The sequence below is a fragment of the Elephantulus edwardii genome, unplaced genomic scaffold, assembly GCF_000299155.1.
Source record: "Elephantulus edwardii isolate Elephantulus edwardi_28Jun2011 unplaced genomic scaffold, EleEdw1.0 scaffold00020, whole genome shotgun sequence".
Classification (NCBI taxonomy): domain Eukaryota; kingdom Metazoa; phylum Chordata; class Mammalia; order Macroscelidea; family Macroscelididae; genus Elephantulus; species Elephantulus edwardii.
In genome coordinates this window covers 12,020,492-12,039,547 of record NW_006399770.1, presented here as the reverse complement: position 1 = coordinate 12,039,547, position 19,056 = coordinate 12,020,492, and the positions used below count along the sequence as shown (strand labels likewise).

At 41.7% G+C, this 19,056-nt stretch overlaps 1 protein-coding gene across 2 annotated transcripts in view; it reads left to right on the top strand.

Moving 5' to 3' along the window:
- Nucleotides 1-8,005: 8,005 nt before the first annotated feature.
- Nucleotides 8,006-19,056, top strand: part of LOC102864656 (lipid phosphate phosphatase-related protein type 5-like) — a 248,951-nt gene continuing 237,900 nt past the window's right edge. The window contains exon 1 of one of the 2 annotated variants that reach the window (XM_006882432.1): nt 8,006-8,422. In XM_006882432.1, coding sequence (XP_006882494.1) covers nt 8,186-8,422 — 237 coding nt within the window. In that variant the 5' untranslated portion in view covers nt 8,006-8,185. The remainder of the gene's footprint in view (nt 8,423-19,056) is intronic. The other variant, XM_006882433.1, reaches the window with a different exon arrangement.

The window sequence follows — 19,056 nt, the reverse complement described above, 5'->3', positions numbered from 1 at the left end:
CTGACAAGCCAGGGAGAGCTATTTATATCCTTGGCCCTGAGTAGAGAAAGCTCAGCCTGGCTTTCTCAAAGTCACAGATTTGTTCTATGGAACCATCTTGATAATAATTGCCAAATCATTTATTAGTGCATGGATAAAGGAGATAGCTTCAGTTTTCTAAACTTAAGCTGGAAGAATACATTCACTTCTAGCCATTCACAAATACAAAATGGTTGATTACCCAAAAGTTACTTAGTTTTTCACTTGCTACCAACATAAAGGAGGATAGAAGGAGAATTGATGCCTTTGAGCTGTGGTGCTAGAAAAGAGTATTGAGGGTACTATGGACTACTAGGAAAACAAACAGATTCATCCTGGAAAGGGTTAAACAGGGAAGATCCTTGGAGGCAAAGATTCTGAGGCTCCGTCTAACATACTTTGGACATGTTGTGAGGAGAGACTGGTCCTTGGAGGGTGGAGGGACAGTGCAGGAGGGGAAGGCCCTCTATGAGGTGGATTGATTCAGGGACTGGGGTAATCGGGATGGGAGTGTCAGAGACAGTGCAATTGGCACAGGATAGAGCAGGGTTTAGGGCTGTTGTACATAGGGTCGCTATGAGTCGCAAGCGACTCAACGGCACACAACAACAACAAACAACCAACATAAAGGAGTTCTGGTAATGCAATGTTCTAGTGTTCTGGTGCTAATCAAAAGGTCTAGATTAAAACTCATAAATCACTTTTCAAGAGAAACATGCGTTAGTCGGCTTCCAAAAAGATATAGCTTTGAAAACCTTATGTGGCAGTTCCATTCCATGACAACAAATTTGTGTTTTGTTTTTGTTATTTGTTAATTTGTAGTTGCTTTAAATCAACATAAAGGAGTTCTCACCACAGTGAGTCTCTTGACTATAGAAGAAAAATGACAAATCATGGAGACAAAGACTATACTTTCCCATGTTTCTCTAGCACATTATTAGTTCTTAATTTTGTTGTTGTATACTGTTGAGTTGGAACTGAACCTTCTAGCAGGTTTTCAGGAGCTGTAAATCTCAGGGAAAGCGATTTCTCATCTTTCTCTCATAGTGCAGCTAGTAGATACAAACTGTATGCCTTTGGGTTGGCAGGGTAATTCTTTCCCCTGTGCTACCAGAACTCCTTTATTTACTAATGCTGTTGTTGTTGATTGCCTTCAAGTCGAGCACGACTCATAGCACCCTATGAACAAAACACCTAAAGCCCTCTACACCCATCAACATTTATCAAAGTTCATAGAGTTGCTGGAGGAAGTAGATGCCACTCCTGCTTCCAAATAGAAGATGTATATTTGATGTGTGGAGACTGGATTAGAATTAATGAATGATTCCTCCAAGATTAACCTGAATAGACAGTTATTTAGATTAGCAACAAATTATTGTTGATTGTAAATATTGTAAATACAATAGAAAGTGGTTTTATGTTATGCATACATAAGTATAATAAATATGCTGTGGGAAGAATATTAAATGATCCAGGAAGTATTAAAAGAAGAGAGAAGGAGTACACAAAGTCATTGCATTACAATGATTTGGCTGACACAGAATTTAATGAAACAACATATGATCAAGAGGTAATGATGATGAAGGAGAATGTTCAAGATGCTCCGAAGGAATAGGGGGGAAAAGCCCCAGGAATTGATGGAATACCAATTGACATTTTTCAACAGATAGAAGCTGCCCTGGACATTTTTACCAAGTTGTGCCAAAAATTCTTGAGGATTGGAACAGATCCATATTTGTTTCCATTACAACAAACTGTGACCTAGAGAGGGTGGAAATTGTTGAACAGTATCAACGATATCACACACAAGTAAAATCCTGTTGAAGATTACCCAAAAAATGACTGTGAGCAACAGAGAACTACCAGAAATAGAGGTTGGGTTTAGAAGAGGCCTTGGCATCAGAGACATTATCACCAATGTCAGATGGATCTTGGCTGAAAGGGAAGAGTACCAGCGGAATGTCTCTGTTTCATTGATTATGCAAAGGCATTTGACTGTGTGGATCACAACAAATTGTGGCTAATCTTGAGAAGAATGGGAATCCCAGAACACTTGATTGTTCATTTGAAATTTTAATTTTGACCAGGAAGTAGTCATCAGAGCAGAGCAAGAAAATACTGAGTGGCTCAAAATAATGAAAAGTGTATGCCAGGGATGTGTCCTGTCTTTTTCAATCTATATGCCAAATGGATCTTTCAGGAGGCTGGACTTTATGAGGAGGAATGTGGCATCAGAATTGCAGGAAGACTCATCAACTACCTACGTTATGCAGATGACATAAAATTACTCACTGAAACTGAGGAGGACCTGAAGCATTTGCTGAAAGTCTCGGATTGTAGTCTTCAATATGGATTGAAGGTCAACAACAAGAAGGCAGAGATACCACTGGGCCAAAAGGTAGCGTCATGATACATGAAAAGAGATTTAGGTTGTTAACAATTTTTAACTTGCTTGGCTCCACAATCAACACGCTAGGCACCAAATTAAAGAAATCAAGAGATGAATTGCTTTGGGGAAAGCTGCTGTCAGGTATCTCTCAAAAGTGCTAAAGAGCAATGATGTCAGTCTGGAGACTGAAGTGCACCTGATTCAGGCCATGATCTTCACAATTACTTGCTATGCATCAGAAAGCTGGACAGTGACTAGGGGTGACAGAGGAAGAATTGATGTCTTTGTATTATGGTGCTGGAGAAGAGTATTGAACTCCAAGAGAATAAACAGTTCTTTCCTGGAGAGTGTGACTCCAAACTGCTTTTTATAATGAATTCTTTTGAAGCTTATGTTGTTGTTGTTAGGTATCATAGAGTTAAGTATAATTCATAGTGATCCTATCAACAAAAGATCTGAACCTTGTTCCATCCTGCACCATCCTCACTCTTTCTGACACACAAGAGCCCACTGCAGCAGTCACCACATTAGTCCACCTAGTTGTGGGTCTTGACCCTCCACCCTTCCCAGCATCATGTCCTTCTCCAAGGGATAGCCCTTTCTAGCGACAAGCCCAAAATTTGTGAGGTGAAGTCTCATTATTCCTGCCTCCAAATAACACTCTAGTTGCACCCTCTCCAAGACATATCTGTTTATTTTCTTGACCCTCCAAAGAATGTTCAGTGCTTTTCTCCAACACCACAGCTCAAAGGTGTCAGTTCTTTTTCTGTCATTCTTATTCACTGTCCAGCTCTCAGGTAGACAGCAAGTAATCAGAAAGATATCAGACATACCTTAGTCCTCAAACTGACATCATTATTCCTGAGGCAAGGATTTTGAAGCTCTGTTTCACATACTTTGGGCATGTGGCCAGGAGGAACCAGTCCTCGGAGAAGAACATTATGCTTGGAAGGGTGGAAGGATAGCTCAGGAGAGGAAGACTGCAGATGAGATGGATTCATACACTAACTGGGGTAAAAAGGATAGGTGTGTCAGAGACAGGGTAACTGGGTCAGAATAGAGCAGAGTTCAGAGGGGACATAGGGTAACTGAGTTGCAGGTGACTCAACAGCACATAACAAGAACAACCATTACCAAGTTTGGAAACCGAATAAGTTGTGACCCACATTTTTGAACCTAGATTTTACACTATGTTAAGCACTAAGATGTGAATTGTTTGAAAGGCAAGACAGTGTTTTGTTAAGAGAAACGGACTGTTATAATATAGTTGAATGCACAATGATGCTGTTTTAATCATAAGCTTAAATTAATAATTTAGATAGGTTTCCAAACTACTCTTTGAAATTTAACAGGTTTTTTTTTATTGTTATACTAGGGGGAAAGAAGTTATATGAATTATATTACAAGAATATAAAATGAAAAGTACACTAAATAAGGACATTTTAAGGGTCAGGTACTTTGTAGATTCTCATATTATCATCAATATAATCACAAAGGAAAGAAAAATTATCTCATTTTATCGTCAAAGAAGCTCAGGCTTTAGCAAGGTAAAGTAACCAGCCCAAGGGCACATAGCTCATGCTCTTTCATCCACCCTGCATCACTTCTATGAATAACCAATGTGCTCAAGTGTTCATGGAAGGTGAATTTATACGGTGTCCTTATAATGTGCACTAGGATTTAGTATTAATCTTGAATTTCAACAATGGATGGTTACTCAAGACTGACTTAATCAACAACTGTAGTTGACCATCTAATAAGGACAAAAAAGTATATGCTGAAGGAATAAGAATATCTTATTCCTGAGACTGGATAATGTCTGAATAAGAGAGGGTGTCCACAAATATATAGAAAGAAATATATGTCTCTATAAAAATGTTGCTACATTTTCTCTGAAATGCAAACTGGGGGGTGATAAAGTTTTAAGCAGTACAATGAGAAGGGAGTATTCACTGATGGTTATTGGAATGAATTGGATGACTTAATAGTTAAACCTATTACAAACTTATTGCCATCAAGTCATTTCTAATTCATAGCAAACTTCCAATGGATTTCTGAGACTGTACATCTTTATGGAAGAAGGCTTCCTTTCTTTGTCTCCTTTAGCAGCGATTGGAATCTAACTGCAGGCCTATCAGCTGGCAGCCCAACATGTTACACACTATGTCACCAGGGTAGGTTAGGTGAGTTTATGTCTAGAAACTTCATTTTATTGAATTAAACACTATCCAGGGGTGCACAATCTCCTTCTGTGCAATTAACTGCTTCAGAAAAACTGCTGGATGGTTAGCTGTGAGATGATTCTGATTTGATGGTACACAACAATAGCAGCATTTTAAGTATTATACATAAAGAGTTATTATTTAATAATGATATTAAACCTAGGGAGGTCTGGTGGTCCAGTGGTAAGGAGCTGCACTGCCATACCAAAGGTACACAGTTCAAATACACCAGTTGCTCCATAGGAGAAGGCTTGAACAATCTCCAGTGCGATACTGCCTCTGAAAACCCACTGGAGGGCCAGCTATAAGTTGGGTATGACTGTATGGTACACAACAACAACCACCACCCTGTGAAGTAGGTCCCATAATATTATCTCAATTTCATTGATGATGAAACTGAGATAATGAAAGATCAAACAGCTTGACAAGACTTCCAGAACTGGGAAATGGAAGTGCTGGGATTTGAAATATTAGTACCAGTTGCCATTGAGTCAGCTCTGACTCACCGCAATCCCGTGTCAGAGGAAAACGAGGCTTCATGAGCGCCAATGACTGATTGTTCAGAAATTGACCTCTAGACCTTTGTTTCAAGGTGCCTTGGGGTAGACTAGAAGTTTTAACCTTTTAGTTATCAGTTGAGTGTGTTAACCATCTGTACTACCCAGAAGCTCATGGTATCTGAACTGTGACAGTCTAATTCCAGAGTAACTGTTCTGATAAGACTTGTATGTTATCATACCCACCCGATTGTTATTCTCTAATCCTTGACATAAACTTTATGTGGGAAAATAAAGTTTATGGGGGGAAAATGCTTCCCTATTGTTATTGTTATTATGGGAGCTCTGGTGGCTTTGTGGTAAGAAACATAAATCCACTAATTTATTGAAGACCTAAATCCATTAATTTATCAGTAAGTGCTGAATATTAACTATGTCTAATATTCTGCTCATTATGGGCAAAGAATTGTCACAAGGAGAAATATGGACTCAGTTTTGGTACAAGAATTCACTATTAAGGGAGCTCCGGTGGCTTAGTGGCAAGAAGTTGTGCTGCAATCTGGAAGGCATGTGTTTTGAATCCACCAGGTGCTTTGCTGGAGTAGAAGGGGCAATCTCCTCCTGTACCAATTGGATCCAATTTGATGGTACACACACACACACACACACACACACACACACACACACACACACAAATGACACTTTAAAAAAAAAGAATTCAATATTTATAAACAATGCATTTTAATCTTAAAAATAATACACCTCCATTAATTTTAATAAATAATCTACATCTTTCTTCCAAAATTTGTATTTAGTGGAATGATGTTGTGGATCCCTACTTAGACCCAGAGAAGCAACTTAAATACCTCTATACATTTTGAGAGTCTTCCTCTCTTTTGTTGATTTTCCTTCACCGGGAATGTCACCTCCTAACTACATGCTCAAAGTAGGTGAGGTGAAGTTTCATGATCCTTGGCTCCAAGGTGCATTTGGCTGCACTTTCTCCAAGACATATCTGCTTGTCCTTTTGACCCTCTATCAGAGAGTCAATACTCTTCTCCGGCACCACAATTCAAAGGCATTGATTCTTCTTTAATCATCCTTACTCACTGTCAAGCTCTCAGATGCATAGTAAGAGACTGAAAACATGATAGCTTGAATCAGATGCACCTTAGTCTTTAAACTGTTATCATCGCTCCTCAGTAACTTCGAGAAGTCCTTGACAGCAGCTGCTCCCATTACATGAGACCGACAGAGACAGTGACTGCAGTATTGGGCTCAAGTGTATGAGACGGTGAGAATGACTTAGGATAGAATAGGGTTCAAATCTGTTATCCACAGGATGTCTGTGAGTTGTAGTCAATCTGTCAGCACCTAACAATAGCAATCTTAGAAAGATTTCTGAATGAACCGTGTTTCTTCATACACTTTTATTATTGATGATTCTTGTCAACATAAGAGTAGTTTACTCCCATTGCCCACAGTTGCTTGTTATATAGGGCTTGTTACATGGTGCTTTCTATCCGGTAACCTATCAGTAATTAGTTGTTGAATGATGTCTGTAATAAGCTATTTTCCATTAAAGAAATTTACACAGTCCTTACTCTGGCATCTCCAAACTACCCATTATTTTCCAAGTTTTTAAATGGTCTCTGTAGCCTAACAAGGTTGTTATTCTTGATAAACTCTCATCACTGAAAATCATCACGCTTCAATTCTGTAAAATGAATTATTATTCTAGACACCTGCTCAAGTAATTCTCTGCTTAAAAGAGAAAGGCCAGGCTCTGGAAACCTTTTCTCCCATTACCTTGTACATGCACACTTCCTTACCTGCTTATTACAGAGGAGGCTCTGAGCAGTGTCCGCTTCCTGGCGGCGCACCTGTCAATCAGTTGCCTAACCTGGAGCCTCGGCAGGGACCCAGGGAGATCACAGAAGGGCGTTTCTCATACATGCAGATCTTAGTTACATATTTATCCAGGCATCCAGATGTGGACTTATGTATGAGTACATTTCGTATGCATGTGGTGTGAGCCCCTGCCGGCTCGCACTCATTTCACCTAACCCTGGGGAATCTCCCCATCTCGCAGCTCTTTGTAAATGAGGGACTAGCGTGATGAGGTTGATCCCCCCTTTCCCTTCCCTGGCGGCTGGCACCTCTTGGGTCCCAGGAATCTGCAATGCCTCCTCTCATAAGCAGCTTATAAAGGGAGACTGAGAAGATGAGCAAGAGAGCACAGGAACGAGGAACAGGGCTGCTTTACAAGAAATGGAGCTTCCAGACTAGCGAGCTAGGCGGTCCCTGCTTTTAACGCAAAGCTGGAGGGGAAGCAAGGAAAGCAAGAACTGAAAATCCTTTGGGATGATGTTTCTAACTGAGCCTAGAAGGCACCACTGGGCAGTGTCCTGTGCGGGGCTTGAGGAGTCCACCAGAGCGCCGACTGGACGCTCCAGCTGAAACTCGCGGCGAGGCACCGAGCGCTCCTGGAGGGGTCTGCGCTCCAAAGACGCGTCCTCGCAACCATTTTCCCAGGCGTTGTGCGGGTCTCTGAAGCCACGCAGCTGCTGCCTCAGAAGGGAGGTTCCATCTCCGCTGCTTCCCTTCCCTCTTTTTATTTATTTATATATATATTTTTTACTCCCAAAAGGAGCATCTCCAGCTCCTGGCGTCAGCCCTAAGAGGGGTACAGGTGCCCCGGTGTCGGCTGTTGCTGCCCCTCGGCCTCTGTCGCCTTCTCCGGGCGCACCGGGTCTCGACCCCGCGCTGCTGCTGCTGCATCGCGTGCACTCCCTTACCGGGACTCCCCGCCCTTCTCGACCCCGCGCCTGGGCGGGCGGCGCTTGCAGCGGGCAGGGGGCGGGGAGGGGCGCGGGCCTCGGCCGGGGGGGAGCCGCCTCCTCCACAGCTGCCCGCACCTCGCCACCCGGCCCTGCCTCCGCCTCTTCCTCCGGCGGCTGCAGCCCGCTTGCTGCCACCCCCGCCGCACCCCCGAGGCTGCCTGGCGGAGCGGGGAGGGGGCCCGGCGTCCGCCGCTTCGGCCTGGCCGGGAGGCGTGCATGCCCCGGCTGCCTGCGGCGCTCACCAGCAGCATGCTCTATTTCCAGATGGTGATTATGGCAGGGACGGTGATGCTGGCGTACTACTTCGAGTACACGGACACGTTCACCGTGAACGTGCAAGGCTTCTTCTGTCACGACAGCGCCTACCGCAAGCCCTACCCGGGCCCGGAGGACAGCAGCGCTGTGCCCCCGGTGCTCCTCTACTCGCTGGCCGCCGGGGTCCCCGTGCTCGTGGTAAGCCCGCGCGCTCGCCTCCGCCTCCCACTCCCTTCTTACGTCTCTGGCTTTGGGGGCTCAGGCCCCATTTGGGCCGCCTTTGCCTTCTAAGTTCCTGCAAGTAGTTGGCAGCCCCTTCCCCAGAGGGCATTCGGTGTGTGGAGGGTGGGTGGGAAGGACGCCCCCCAGGATCCCCCACGCACCCCACCCCGGAACCCCCTGCGGTGGCTGCAGTGTTGGGGAGGAGGATGCAAGGGAAGAGGGATTGGTGGTCTCTGGGATAGGAAGGAGGTGAGACCTTGGGATGAGTCCACATCCCCCCTGTGGCATCACTTTGCTGGCCCGCTCCTCTCAGACTGGAAGATGAGCAGCAGCAGGAGGAGAGAGGGGGATCCCTTCATGGGCTGTGGAAGGGATTCCTGTTTCGGGAGGCTGGGCGCTCGCTCCTTCCTGTTAAGCCACTGTCTTCCCTTTCAGGTTGGGAAGCAAATGAGACCAAGTTAGCCAGGGAACAACTAACCCAAAGGGAATATGGGAATTGCCCAAAGGGAATTAAAGCAGCAGCCACAGTGGTATTTTGCTGAAAAGCAGGCCCAGTGTTGAAATTCCAAGAGCACTTCAGATTTATTTAAAGACAGCACACTTCCCTGGACCGCTGGAGCCCTTTTCTCTTAGCCTAGCTGAGGATGCCTTTTGGATTTGTGAACTCGTTTCTCTCTCTATTATGAATTACATAGAGGAATACATACATATATTGGTTACTGGGATAGTCATATAGTGATTGACATGTGTGAATATGATGCACAGTTATTGGAAGGAGAATTGGAGGTGTTTCTTTAGAAAACGTGCTGCATGATTTCTTTGATAAAATGTCCGGGGTTCCCTGCCTGTGGTCTTCTCTTCCACCCTTTCTGTCTCTCCTTTCTCCCTCTATGTTACAGGTAAAATTAGAAAATAAAAGGAAAAGGGAAATGAAATTTTGTTTTCAGGGCTGAATGTGTCAATTCTAACAATGAATGTTAAGTATAGTCTGTTGTATCCATTAGGTTGAGTATGCTCTTTGATTTTTAAGGGATATTATTTAACAAGAGACAAAATCATGAAAAGTTCCTAACACACAGTGGAAGGAACTTCTTGATAACTTCAAAGGAACTTTGTTTATCACACAGGATGTGATAGTTGACTTAAAGTTCACCTCCAACATAATGATTTGAAATGTGTTAGACTTTATAGCAGAATGTTTTGTTGGGTTTTTTATACTGTAATTAACTAGAAATGTGTCAGAAATTCCCAACCTAGTGTCTTTGTGTTCTCTTTCCTACACTGGAAAAGAATAGTCTAATTCTTGGGACCGTTTTTACAGAGAATAACACAGAGGTCTTTTAAAGGATATTTTTAAAAGAAGAAGAAGAAAGAGGCGAAGGAAACAAAAAGCTTGTAAATTAATTTCAGGCCACTGGTTTGGTTACAACCATAATCACCAGTGTCTCTAACTCATCACTTGATAATTACTGTTCTGTATCTTGTTTAAATGAGATAGCATTTTCCCCCTAACCCTTACAACTCATGCTTGGTTGCAGGTGCCAGTAAGAGAAAAGAACAGGCAGGCTCCAAGATGTTGATTATTATCTGGTTAAGGGTTAGAAGTAGCTAGGAAGGGGACAGGGAATGAATCATTGTTGAGGGTTTACTCCGGATGAGACGCTGAGCAGTCATTATTATTGCTAGATGCCATTGAGTCTGTTCAGACTCATACCTGAAGAGAAGAACCATTTAATTTTCTTATTTGTTTTTTTTTCCTTTTTTTCAAATCTTACTAGTTTTGGTTTTGAGAACACACAGCAAAATGTGCACTAACTCAGTAGTTTCTATCTGTACAGTTCAGTGGCAGGTTCCATTCTTTGAGTGGTACAACTCTTCTTCCCCCCCCCCCACACTGAGTTATTCATCATTGGATTTTTCAAGGCTTTGAACATTCAGAAAGATCAGTCTGTCTTGATTTGCCTCTGGGTTGGTTTGAACCAGTTACTTTGGTTACTAGTCGAGGGTTTAACTGTTTGCATCATCCAGGAACTTCTGAATAGGTAGGTGTGTCATTGTTGTTAGGTGCCATCAAGTCAAATATGACTTACAGCAAACCTTTTAGTAACAGATTGAAACCTTTTCCTGTCTTCATCATCCTCACAGTCTCCAGGGTGCTCAAGCTCATTGTTCTTGGTTGTTGTTTTTTTTTTTTTAAACGCTGGTATAGGAGGTTTTTCCCCTGAGGAGAAGTTATCCCCCCCCACCCCCACCTTTTCCCTTTGCTCTATGAGGTTGATAGCAGTTGCAGCCACTGCCAGTGTGGGGCTTGCATTGGCCTCAAGTCAAGCCCATTGTTAACAGCAGTCACTTGTCAGTCCATCTCATTGAGAGTCTTTATTTCAATGACTCTTTACCTTCCCTAGTCTTTTTCCATGGACTGGTATCTTCTGAAAATAAGATCCAACTGTGTAAAATGAATTTTCTCCATGCTTGCCTTTAGGAAGCACTCTGTACTTCCTTCGTGACAGATTTGTTGTTTATTTGGCAATCCATGAATCCATCAATCAAATGAATACAATTCAGTAAATATGGAAGCCCGAGGAAGACTTGATACCTGTGAATTGTGTTGGCCAAGATTACTGAATGTACCATAAGTAGTAAGTCCCATGTAATTCTTATAGGGATCCTTCCAAGAGATATAATCACTGATTAACATTTGAGGAAACCACAGTCATGACTAAAACACTTGAAACGGATAATGATCGGATGAAGTCTGTATGTCCCTGACACTGACCACATATGCACTGTTTCCATAGCTCCAAAGGTCTTGTTTTCTGATGGCTGATGGGTGGGCATGGAGGATGTAACTGGGAAGACTTTTAAAAGAGCAGATCCAACTCTACTTTCAAGTTCTGATTGCCAGTACTTTCCATTACAGAAAAAGGACTTAGGAGTCAGTCTTAAGAAATAGGAAATGTTTTGGGGTTTGGAGGACAGCCTTGTTGCTGACTTGTGTTTCTCTCCTTCTGTTCCCAGGAATAGCATGTTCTGCCACCATGTGAGGAGTTGGAAACATTAATGACAGCTCTGACCCTGTTTTCCTCTCAAGGAAACAGATCACTTGGCCATGAAAAGTATATTAATGTGAATGATAGCCACCATTCGTAGACCTATTATTTTTACTGAATACCCTGATTAGCTTTTCACATACTCTTCTTTCCCTTCATACCATCCTCACACCTTTTGCCATGACTACCGTGTTGAATGACAGGAGGGGGGCTGAAGGGAAGAGCAGAGGTAAGGAATGACACGATGGTCAGGAGTCAGGGTGTTTTCTGAGAGAAATTAGTGAGAGCAGGACTGTTCAGGAATCTGTGGACTGTGTGAATGGTTAAGCACTGGATGACAAGCCAAGGGCTGTTGCTTCAGTTCTACTCAGGTGGTTTCTTAAATAGACTACATTCTTTCTGAAATTAATTTTTATAATCCTCATATAGCATTTAGGAATACTGAGGAGGCTTGGCAAGATTAGGTAGCCTGTATAAAAAACAGGGCTAAAAAATGTCACCACCAGCATTTTAATTCTTATTTGTCAAACCCCCTAAACTCTCCTTTTGCTATTGTTACATGCAAATGCATTTTAGTCCTCAAGAAGCTTTTACAGAAATGAATCCAGCAAAGAGTTTGTTTTCTTATATCTTACAGTAATGGTAAAAGTTTCTTAGAATAGATTTTTAATTTTAGCTTTCCAATCCATTTCAGTCCTTTAGAGCAATTTTGAAAAGTGGTTTTCTTTATTGCCACTGTCTATGACTTTGTTTCACACTTGTGAAACTAATGTACCTAATAATGAATATGAATATATCTTTTTAAAATTAACACTGTTAGTTACATAGTGTTGATTTGGGGTCCAAATTTTGGGTCTGATCAATCTAAAATACACTCAAATGGGAGTTTGAAAACACTTTACTTGTTTTGTAACCTTATGTAGTTTATCTAAACTGGTTAAGCCTGTATTTCCTAAATCATAGAATTGTTAATATTAAAATAAATATTGTACATAATTTCTAGAGAGCGCTGGTGGCCTAGTGGCTGTCCTTTTCCCATAGTTGGTACTCTGTAAGAGCCCATGAAACACTATGACATTCTTGAAACTCTAGATATAAATGGCTATCATGTGTAACTACTAACCATAAGGTTGAAAGTTCAAATACATCTCGAGGTGCCTGAGAAAGAAGACCTGTTCATCTGTTTCTGGAGGGAAAAAAATACATTTGCTGATTAAAATCCTGTGGAGCATAGTTCTACTCTGATGTGCATGTGGTTGCTGTGATTTAGAGTTGACTCAGCCACAGTTTGCATTTGCATTTTTACCATTATTATTAATAAAAAATAATTCATGAAATGTTTATCAGATTATCTCCTATATTGTAAGAACCATATCCAACAGAACAGAGGTTATAAAAGCAACTTCAGACATAAATTATGGATACTATCCTTAAAGGGGGATCTGCTGGCCTAATGGTAAGGAGCTGTACTGCCAACCCAAAGACATGTGGTTCGAATCCACCAGCTGCTTCATTGGAGACACATGGGCAGTCTCCTCCTCTGTGGCTTACTGCCTCTGAAAATCATCTGGAGAGTCAGCTATAAGTCAGGTGCAACTCAGTGACACTTAGCAACAACAACAACAATGCCTCATGTGTTAACAACTGAATTTTGGAGTCCACTAGCTGCTCCATGGGAGAAAAATGGGCAGTCTCCTCCTGTACAGTTTTACTGCCTCTGAAAACTCGCTGGAGGGTCAACTATGGGTCAGTTCCAGCTAAGTGGTACTCAACAACAACAGCAACAACAACGACAACCACAAATTATAAACCTAGACTCTATACATTTTTTTTATTTTAGTGAAAGTTTACAGAGACTTTGGATTTCCAGCCATTCATTGTTGCACAATGTCCTCCCTGCCCACCCCTCCTCCCAGTTTGCTTTTCTCTTTGAAAAGTAAAAAATAAAGAAGCTCTTTCATTGTTATACATTCCCCCCCACCCCCAGTCCACTCTAATATGCAGCCTTCATTGTGGACTCCTGTCATGACAATGCTGTTGTTGTTGTTGTTATGAGCCCGCGAGTCATAGAGACCCTGTGTACAACAGCCCTAAACACTGCTCTATCCTGTGCCAGTCACACTGCCTCTGACACACCCATCCTGATTACCCCAGTCACTGAATCAGTTCACCTCATAGAGGTCGTCCCCTCCACCCTCCCAAGCATGATGTCCTTCTCTAAGGACCTGTCCCTCCTTACAACATGTCCAAAGTATGTCAGACGAAGCCCAAAAATCCTTGCCTCCAAGGAGTAGCCTGGTTTCACCCTCTCCAGGATGAAGCTATTTGTTTTCATGGCAGTCCATGGTACATTCAATACTCTTCTCCAGCACCACCGCTCAAAGGCATCAATTCTCCTTCTATCCTCCCTAGTCATTGTCCAACTCCCTGATGCGTAACAAGTGATTGCAAAGACCATGACCTGTATCAGACACACCTTAATCTCCAGAGACACACCATTGCTCTTGAGTACTTTAGAGAAGTCTCTAACAGCAGACTTTCTCATCGCAATATGTTTTTTGATTTCCTGGCTGCTGGTGTCAAGAGTGTTGACCATGGAGCAAAGCAAACTGTATTTCAAGTATGGAAATACAAAGGAAGAGGAACAGTTGTAAGCAGACACTAGTGATTGGAACATGGAATGTGTGAACCATGAATGTAGGAAAATTAGAAATTGTTAAGAAAGAAATGGAACACATAAATATTGACATACTAGGCATTGGAGAGATGAGATGGACTGGCATGGGGCATTTTGAGTCAGATGTTCATATGATATATTACTCTGGAGATTAAAAGGTGAGAAAAAATGGGGTTGCTTTCATAGTTAAAAAAGTAATTTCTAGATCCATAGTATGACAATAATACCTAATCATATATTCCTTTTAAACAGTTCTCTCACTCATCTATTTTAATGCAGTATACATTATTTATCCCCTCTTAGTTTCCCCCCAACTCTGATGTCAGACCTGCTTTACAACAGTGGCACAATGCAGTATTTGTCCTTTTGTGACTGAGATATTTCATTCGGCATAATGTCCTCCATGGTCACCCATTTTTAATAATATTTCATGACTTTCTTGTTTTTCAATGCAGCATAGTATTCCATTGTGTGAATATACGAGACCTTTTCTATCCATCCATTTGTTGATCGGCACTTAGATTGTTTTCACCTCTTTGCTACTGTGAACAAAGCCACAGTAAACATGGGTGTGCATATATCTGTTTGGGTGGTGGTTATGGTTTCTTTAGGGTATATTCCCAGTGGTGGAATTGCTGCGTCAAATGGTATTTTGATTTGCAACTTTTTGTTTAAGCACCATACTGCCTTCCATAGCTTTACATTCCCACCAATGGTGAATAAGGGTTCCAATTGCTTCTAATTTTTCTTTTTGCTTGTAATTTTTCTTTTTGGTTATTAGTGCTAAATAGGCTACCCTACACACAAGAGAATGAAGAATTTCCTGATGTTCTGTTATTCTCTTTGATGTTGGCACTTTACATTGTTACAGATATTGTGTATCTTAAATGTTTTCTAACTCAGGGAGACTGTCTTCACTCACTGTATCTGAAAATACTCTGTTGTGGTCTTTACTGTTTTCATTGGTCAATTTTGAAAGTAGATAATCAAGCCCTTCTAAGTCTGAAAGCTCTTGTAATCTCTCTGCCATGATTCTGCTCCTAATGGAAATATTGGTGGCATAGCTCTCAACATTTAACCACACTTAAGGGGTTGGTAGTGCACATTTGTGTGTGTGAAAGAGAGTTTTAATGGTTCAGTAGAGGAAAAGATCCTTTCTTTAGGTGAAGATATAAGGGAAGGATTCATGGATGGGAGGAGATTTGAAGGAGAAGCAGAAGTGGAATTCAGGTCAGAACATCTAAAAAACGACTGCATACACCTCCACGTGGAGGAAGAAAATACAGGCTGTGCTCTTGAAATAATGATTACTTTGACTTTTTTATAAGGGTAGTGTGTATGGAACATGGATACATGACATAAGAATTAGACCAAAGTTCAATTGATGAGACCTCGAATACAAGCTTAGAGATTCTTAATTTGTTAGACATTTAGCAGAGACAAAGTATGATTTTTAGTGTTTGAAGAAATTTTTCTGGGAGTAGTATGCAGGACTTCATTTATATCTGTAAAGATACAGAGAAAAAGATTTATCATTTTCAGTATTTGTCCCTAATTAAGTTTTATTATTTTAAGTGTACTTTTAAAAACACAAATAATTTAAGCTATTTGCATAGATGGCATGTTTTGTAATCTCTGAAGACAGGCTTCGTTCAGTTTGATCTGTACAACATTTGCCAAGTGTCACCTCCAGTATGTAGCCTAATTAGTGATAATTGGTTTTGATTGTTTAAAAGAACTGGTGAAAACAAAGAGTATCTGCTTCCAGGATTTGGGTATAATGGTCACTAGCAGGTTGTTCCTTAAGTTTCGTTGAGTAACACAGATGATTTGCAGAATATTCAAATAGATTATGCAACTCCATAGAGCCAGGTCTAAGGAGAAAAAACAAAACAAAATAAACAAACAATAACAAAAAAAAATTTAAAAAGCAAAACTAAAAACTGCAAACACCAAGCTGACAGGCTTGATGGTTAAAGACCATCTCTATTTCTTTAAGTCTGCCTCAGGAAACTCCCTCAGATTGCTAAGACTGACATTCAAGGGATGCCACTACGGATGCTGAGATGGATAATGGCAAGGGACAATCTCATACCCAGAGCCCTCCAAAATCAAAAGGCTTGCAGTCTTTCCACGGATTTCTTTTCTACTAAACCTTGCTCTGCTCTCCTCAGCCAGAGCACAGTCCCGGGGTGAAGTGCAGTGGAAAGCACAGACAAGTCTGGATTCTTATCTTGGTTTCTCTCTGCTAGTTGTGTGACCTTGGACAAGATGTTTTATTCATCAAAGTGAAGCCGAAAATCCCAGCCTGTGCTAAGGTAAAGGTCACAGACTTTGGGATCCAACTCTTTGGGTTTGAAGCCAGTATTGCTACTCAGTCTCGTGTGAACTGGGTCTGATTTTTATTTTTCAGTTTTTTTCTTAGATTGTAAAATGAGGACAATGCAAGTACTGTTCTCATAGGGTTGTTATACATATGAAATCAATTAAAATAGATAAATATGAAAGGAGTGTCCAGCTATGTATATTGTTAGTGTTGCTATCAAGAAGATGTTGTTGTTGTTCACCTACAACTCGACGGCACTTAACAACAATAATGTCAACGTAGAGAGTGATCAGCCGGCCCAGTGGACAGACAGTGATGCTACCAAGCCAAAGGTGTGTGACTTTTAATCCGTGGCCTTTAGGCCTTTCATTGTGTTTGTTCAAGCAGTCTTCTAGGTCGTATAGCCCTGGTGTGTCCACTTGCCATACAGCGGTAACTTGTGGTTGCTATGAAGCTGAACACTGTGACACTGACGTGTCAGATGCGTTAATGGTTACCCATGGTGGACAGTGTTTGGTTAAAACAAACTTGGAAGTAGGAGTGGCATCCACTTCTGTAATAGCTTGCCTCCACAAACCCTGTGAACCTGGAGAAAGGATGAAAAGCACACAAGTGTTGAGGACTTTCCTTCATAGGGTCTTTATGAGTCGCCTACGACTTGACGGCACTTAACAGCAACAACAACAACAACATCAAGAAGATGGTTTGATGCAACAACTGTTAAGAGTAGTCTTTGAGTTTACTAGAGATTTTAAAGATGACCCAGGATATGTCAAAGTTCAGATCTGTTGTTCATAGGGTCACTGTGGGTCATAGTAACCCTGATGGCACCTAGCAGTGACAACAACAAACATCAAAGAGAGAGCACAGCAAACGCTTACTCTCTTACAATTTAGGAATCTCATTCTCATTGCCATCTTGTCAAAAGTGATTGTTGGTTGACAGCCTAGTGGGTTTCCAAGAGAAGAACTTTCCCAGCTCTCACCATTGGAGTAGCTGGTGGAGTTGAACCGTGGTGGAGGCTTGGCCTTTGAGGTAGCAGCACAACTCCCTACAGACTCCCCACAGAGCTCCCTGGTGGCTAGAAGTAAAATTCCAAGGAAAGGCTCTATCTGTCCATGTTGTTGGTGTTGTTGTATAATATAGAGTCTGAACTGACTCACAGCTGACACTCTGGCCAGTTTTCACACGGAGGGAGATTGCCCGTCCTTCTCCTGTGGCGCAGTTGGTGGCCTCGAACTAAGTGCCTTCGCAATTGTAGTGCAGCTTCTTGCCACTAAGCCACCAGAGCTCTGCAGAGAAATCTTTTTGTGTCCCTTAAGATCTGTAGGCCTGACTTTGGGTGAAGACTTCCATGAGTCCTAGTCTTCTTCAATGTCAAAGAGTTTAGAAGGAAATGAGTCTGGGCCCAAACTATGTGCTCCCATCTTGGAGATTGTTTCTTTTTGACAATGAGCCCCTCCACCTCACTTCCCCTTCCCTAATTTTCCTAGTAGGACCACATTCTAAGAGAGCTCTCTTACATCTGAAGACCACGTGGTGAAATGCGAGAATGCTGCATTCCATTCTTAGTCCCCTCCTTCCTGGTCGGTAATGTCAGATCTTGTTGCTGTTACGCCTTCAATTTGGGACTTGCTCATAGCTGACCCTCTAAATGATTTTCAGAGGCAGCAAAATATCCAGGAGGAGATTGCCCTTCTTTCTTCCACGTAGCAGCTGGTATATTTGAACTATCTGCCTTTGAGTTATCAGCTAACTCTTTACCCACTAGACCCACCAGAGCTTTGTGGCATATTGTATTATTATATCTGAGTATTTTTGGGGTGGGAGTACATCCAATCCATGACACATATGTTGTTGTTGTTGTGTACTGTTGCATTGGAACCAACCCATAGCCGACCCTTCAGCAGATTTTCAGAGTCATTTTAATCACACAGGAGGAAATTGCCAATCCTTATCCCACAGAACCACTGGTGGATTCAAACCATGCACCTTTGGAATTGCAGCTCAGCTTCTTGCCACAAGGCCACTAGAACTCCCTGTTAGCTACTGTTATTCCTCCCAAGGTTGTGCTATTAATCATGTTCATCAACTTAAAGCACCTAATAAAATCCCTCTTCTATTTTGTTAGTGAATCCAAAAGTGAACAGAGATGGACAGAACTTTAGAGGCCTCTTAGTTAAAAATTGGCACAGAAATTAGAGAATCTTAGTAGTAAGAAAAGTAATACTTGGTTAGAACATTTTACTTATAATCAAGTCAATTATTCCTAACTTTAATATTCTTCCACTTCCTCAAGTGGAACAACATTAGCTGATATTTAACATGAAGTTCCTATGAACATAACACATAAGGTACATCTAGTGCTTTGCTTGCCCTTCTGATCCATAACTTTCTTCATTTTAAAACAAGCAGTATGCTCTTCCTCTGTTCACACAATCTTGGTCTAGGTATAGATTTCACAAGAGCACCATTAAGTGTTCTAAGATTTCTATTTTTCTCAATGTTAGCCATAATTTGTTGTGATGCACACAGACAAAAATGCCTTTGCATAGTC